General features: G+C 34.1%; 1 protein-coding gene across 1 annotated transcript in view; it reads left to right on the forward strand.

The window, feature by feature from the left end:
• LOC107453633 (twitchin) overlaps nt 1-4,224 on the forward strand; it is a gene marked incomplete in the record, with an annotated part of 247,518 nt that overhangs the window by 169,279 nt on the left and 74,015 nt on the right. Inside the window, 2 exon segments of the mRNA XM_071179568.1 lie at nt 2,173-2,268; nt 3,743-4,045. Coding sequence (XP_071035669.1) covers nt 2,173-2,268; nt 3,743-4,045 — 399 coding nt within the window.

The following is a 4,224-nucleotide window of genomic DNA, read 5'->3' on the forward strand; positions in this document are numbered from 1 at the left end:
ATAAACTATGTATCTATTATTTGAGAATAAAGTTTTCAAACAAGGAACTTATCATTTTGGAATTCTCCGGGAATTATAAATCAGGTAAGTGCAATGATTTTTACAATAAAAAATTTGCTTGTAAATATTTTTTTTTCATTTGATGATGGTTCTCTACAGAATGGTTTTTTACGTCTGATTAAGAACAATAAGGATATGAAAGTTTTTATTTCAATATGAAGAATTTTTAAAATCATTTTTTATCATAAGAACTCTTTATTTTACGTTTTTTAGTTTACAGTTTTTTGATAAAAATTGTTGTCAAAATACGTTTTTTGAAAAATTAAATGGTATAACATTATGTGTTTATGTATACTTCTTGTATATTCTAATGTTTGAAGTAATAAGATTCAGAAAAGTATAGAATAAAAAATTCGGTACTTACGTATTAACGCCACCGCCACTACAGATTTGGCGGTTTTTAAGTGCCGCCAATCTACACTTAAAATTTTTTCCACAGGTCATAAAATAAAACACTTTATTTGAAATCAAAGTAGTCAATCGGATTTCGGTGAAAAATGGGCCGATATAGAGTTTAGCATAGATTCAAAACAATCATATCGCCATGTGAACTCTGATAAATAAGATTCCAAATGAAATAACATTTCCAAAACTTGCGTTTACCAAGATAAAGTTTAATGTCATGAGAATTGGTACATTTTCGTTTTTACGGTAAAATATTTCGCTCCTGAAAAAATAAAATTGCATCTTGTTTTGTTATTGGCAAATCCCAAAGACGCATTTTCGTAGCACTAAAAAATGGCGTCAAAAAGATTTTTTTTGTTTTGTTTCGCAAGCATTCTTTATTTTACGTTTTTTAGTTTCTAAATAATGATTTTTATTGAAACTTAAAATTTTTTGATATAAATTGTTGTCATAAAACTTTGCTTACAAAATTAAATTACATAAAATTATGAGGCTTTATGTCCTACTTTTTGTTAATTTTAATGTTTGAAGTAATATGATTCTTAAAACTATGGAATGTAAAGTTTAAATGAGCATTTCATGTTATATCATGGGTTTTAACTCTAATAAGAATAACTCTAATAAGATACATATTTTTTTCTGTTTATTTACAAATATTTTTCTGATGTGTTTTGGATGTTCCTTCTCTAAAAAAAAAGATACCATTTTGTTTTCTTTTGCATAAGAAAGAATATCAAAAATTTTTCTTTTTTAAATTTAATAAGCCACAATAAAGAAGGAGCGTTACAATGCTACATGCTACATTAAAGACGTTTCCAGAGTAACTGAATGACTGTTCATATAGAAATCGCAGGTATTCGTCTCATGCCCCCTATAGTTCGTTGCGATCACGAATTTTGAAAATGAAATAAACTCTGGAACTAATGTCAAAATGACAAGGTTACGGAGTTGTTTACAAGGTTGGGTCAAAATTACAAGGTTACATTAGTAGTCGTAAGCCCAAAAATTGGGTTGGCTGTTCAACGACGGTTATAAAATAAGAAAAATTGTTTATCACCAGGGGTCTGTTTAGAAGACCCTTCAAAAAATGATTTATCTTTTAATCGGATCCTTCACTAATTTGTTTATCTTCATTATTGTTTTGTTAATCGAATAAACCTTTCCAGGGGGGGGGGAGGAAAGACAGATGTAAACGAATTAAATTTTGTCTTCGGCAGACGCTTCTTCCCATATTCGTCCGAAACGAATATTCTGCGTTTATCAGTATAGGCTAAATACCAAATACATGTAAGTTGCATGTCTAATTTAGTAGCAGCAATTGCTGTTCATTTTTCAAAAGTTAATTCTTTTCCTTATAATTTTACAGTGTTAAGCATAATCTCGTATGTCTTTACAATTTAAAAACTCCTTGAAAAAGTTTTATTGCAATAACAGGACCCTATTCGCACACATTCACAAAAGCCGGACCCTGGTTGAAAGAATGTGACTTAACGTTTATTTTATATTTACAAATGACGCGTAATTTTTTCACAATTTTACAAAAAAGGACCTTTCACAAAATGACTGGACAGGCCCCTGATCACTGATTGTTTATTTCATTTCAAAATCGGATACTATCAGATTAACTAATAAATTGCCATAATGAAGACAATATTCAACTATTTGCACTGTCAGGTGACTTTATATGTATCTTTTTTTTAATCACAGGACATGAATATAAGTTCAGAGTGAAGGCCGTTAATGCAGAAGGAGAGTCTGATCCTTTGGATGCTTTCGAACCAGTTATTGCAAAGAATCCATACGGTAAGATTTGTTTGCAACTATTTTAAAAATACCTTTAAGAATTGGCAGACCCCAACAATAGCCTTTTTGACACCCAAGATCATCTCGTATGAGTATGTACGCATAAACTGTAGTTAAATGAAATTGCAATTATGGAACATGCATTTAGTAAAATGTAGTTTTACTATGGAATTATTCTGATGTTACATTTTAGTAATGATAATAATTTTAAAAAAGATTTTCAAAGGCTCTGAAAGAAAAATTAAGAAATAATTATGTGCAGTTTTTGAATGACAAGAGTTAATTTTCTAGATTCATTTTATTTTATAATGAGCCGCAAATTTTTTTTGTAATCTATTTTTTGCGTAAGCAAATGTTTCCAATTGACATCGAATAAATCACTGACTGTTTCCTTTAGAAATTCTTGTCACATATTTTGAGACATATAAAGAGGCATTGAGCAAAACACCCAATATTTTATTTCTTACTTTTTCAGTCACTGAAAAGTTGCTCTTTCAAACTGTTTTTTTTTTAATTTCATAATTATCTGTCTTAGAATTCGTTAATGAAATTATAAATATATATTTTTAATTATTCGTAATGAATAATTAAAAAAATGTATTGTATTTAAAACAGGATGGCCAAAAGCCTCTCTTTATTTATAGTTTGTCTGCGGTAAGGACTCCTCCCGCCACAAAGTCTGAGGTCGCCTACTGCTATGGAAACAAGAATAGCGCAGCGAGGGTGGCTTTTCTTCACTCTGGGGCTAACGCAATAGACCGGAGAAAAAGATTCCTCTCACGGACCAGAGCCAAAACCTGTCCTAAGCAGTGACCCCACACCCCTACCTAAAATAGTTATAACCTCGTTAGCATAGTCACCATTCAGACGAATGGTTAGGGGAGTTCTTACTTTAGACAAACTATAGAGATTAGGGTGAGGAAAGAAAACAACAAAATCACACCAAAAACGACGCTCGTCGCCTTTTAGAGGGAAAATCTCGCAGGTAATCCTCATCCCGTGTGTTACAAGGGATAAATCAATACATTTAATAGGCTAGAATACATTAAGAGAAGTTTCCCACAGGATTTCACATTTCTTCTGGGGAAAAACTTATAATAATAATTGCATTCGTTCGTCTAAAACTAGAATTAAAATACCGTATATGTATAAGGTACTTTATTTACCTCTCACTAGAGCTGCACACTGGGCTATGGGTGACGGTCTGGGAAACATACCTGAAGATGATCCGAATGTCTGTCATCGCAAGCAGAGGGGATGGCTCCCCTGCTTCGGTAGCCCTTCGAGCGAAGTATAGCACTTTGTGGTAGAACAGTTGAACGAGGACCTCCGCTCATACGCAGGAGGATCCAAGTGGTCACCCACCCGCTTACTGACAGCAGCCAGTGATGCTTGATTTCGGTGTTCTACTCTTTTCGATTGCGGGACGTATGTGTGTATGGTGTATAACAGAGTGTTATTATTGTTTCCACAGATCCCCCAGGACAACCCGGCACTCCAACCGTTAAAGACTGGGACAAGGATAGAGTGGAGCTCGCATGGGAATCCCCGAAGAAAGATGGTGGTTCGCCCATAACCGGTTACCTCATAGAGAAGAAGCGCAAGGGTTCCGTCCAGTGGACGAAAGCTGCCCTCTTGGACGATAATGTCAATTCCGGTAAAGCGACGGGGCTGGAGAACGGAGAAACATACCAATTCCGTGTGACGGCCATCAATGAAGCGGGACTGGGAACTCCCAGTGACGAAACAAAACCCATCCTCATCAAACCCAGAAGAAGTAGGTTCTGAATTGAAATGGAATTCAATTGAAGAGCATGTTTAAAGCAATTCATTTCCTACTACAGTAGGGAACCGATTATCCGGAACGATCGCTATTCCGGATAACTGATTTTTCCGGTTTTCTGAATCGCTACAAAAAGCCGTTTTTTCTATTGTTAAAGTAGGCTTTCGAACTAT

Source organism: Parasteatoda tepidariorum, chromosome 1, assembly GCF_043381705.1.
Source record: "Parasteatoda tepidariorum isolate YZ-2023 chromosome 1, CAS_Ptep_4.0, whole genome shotgun sequence".
NCBI classification, from domain to species: domain Eukaryota; kingdom Metazoa; phylum Arthropoda; class Arachnida; order Araneae; family Theridiidae; genus Parasteatoda; species Parasteatoda tepidariorum.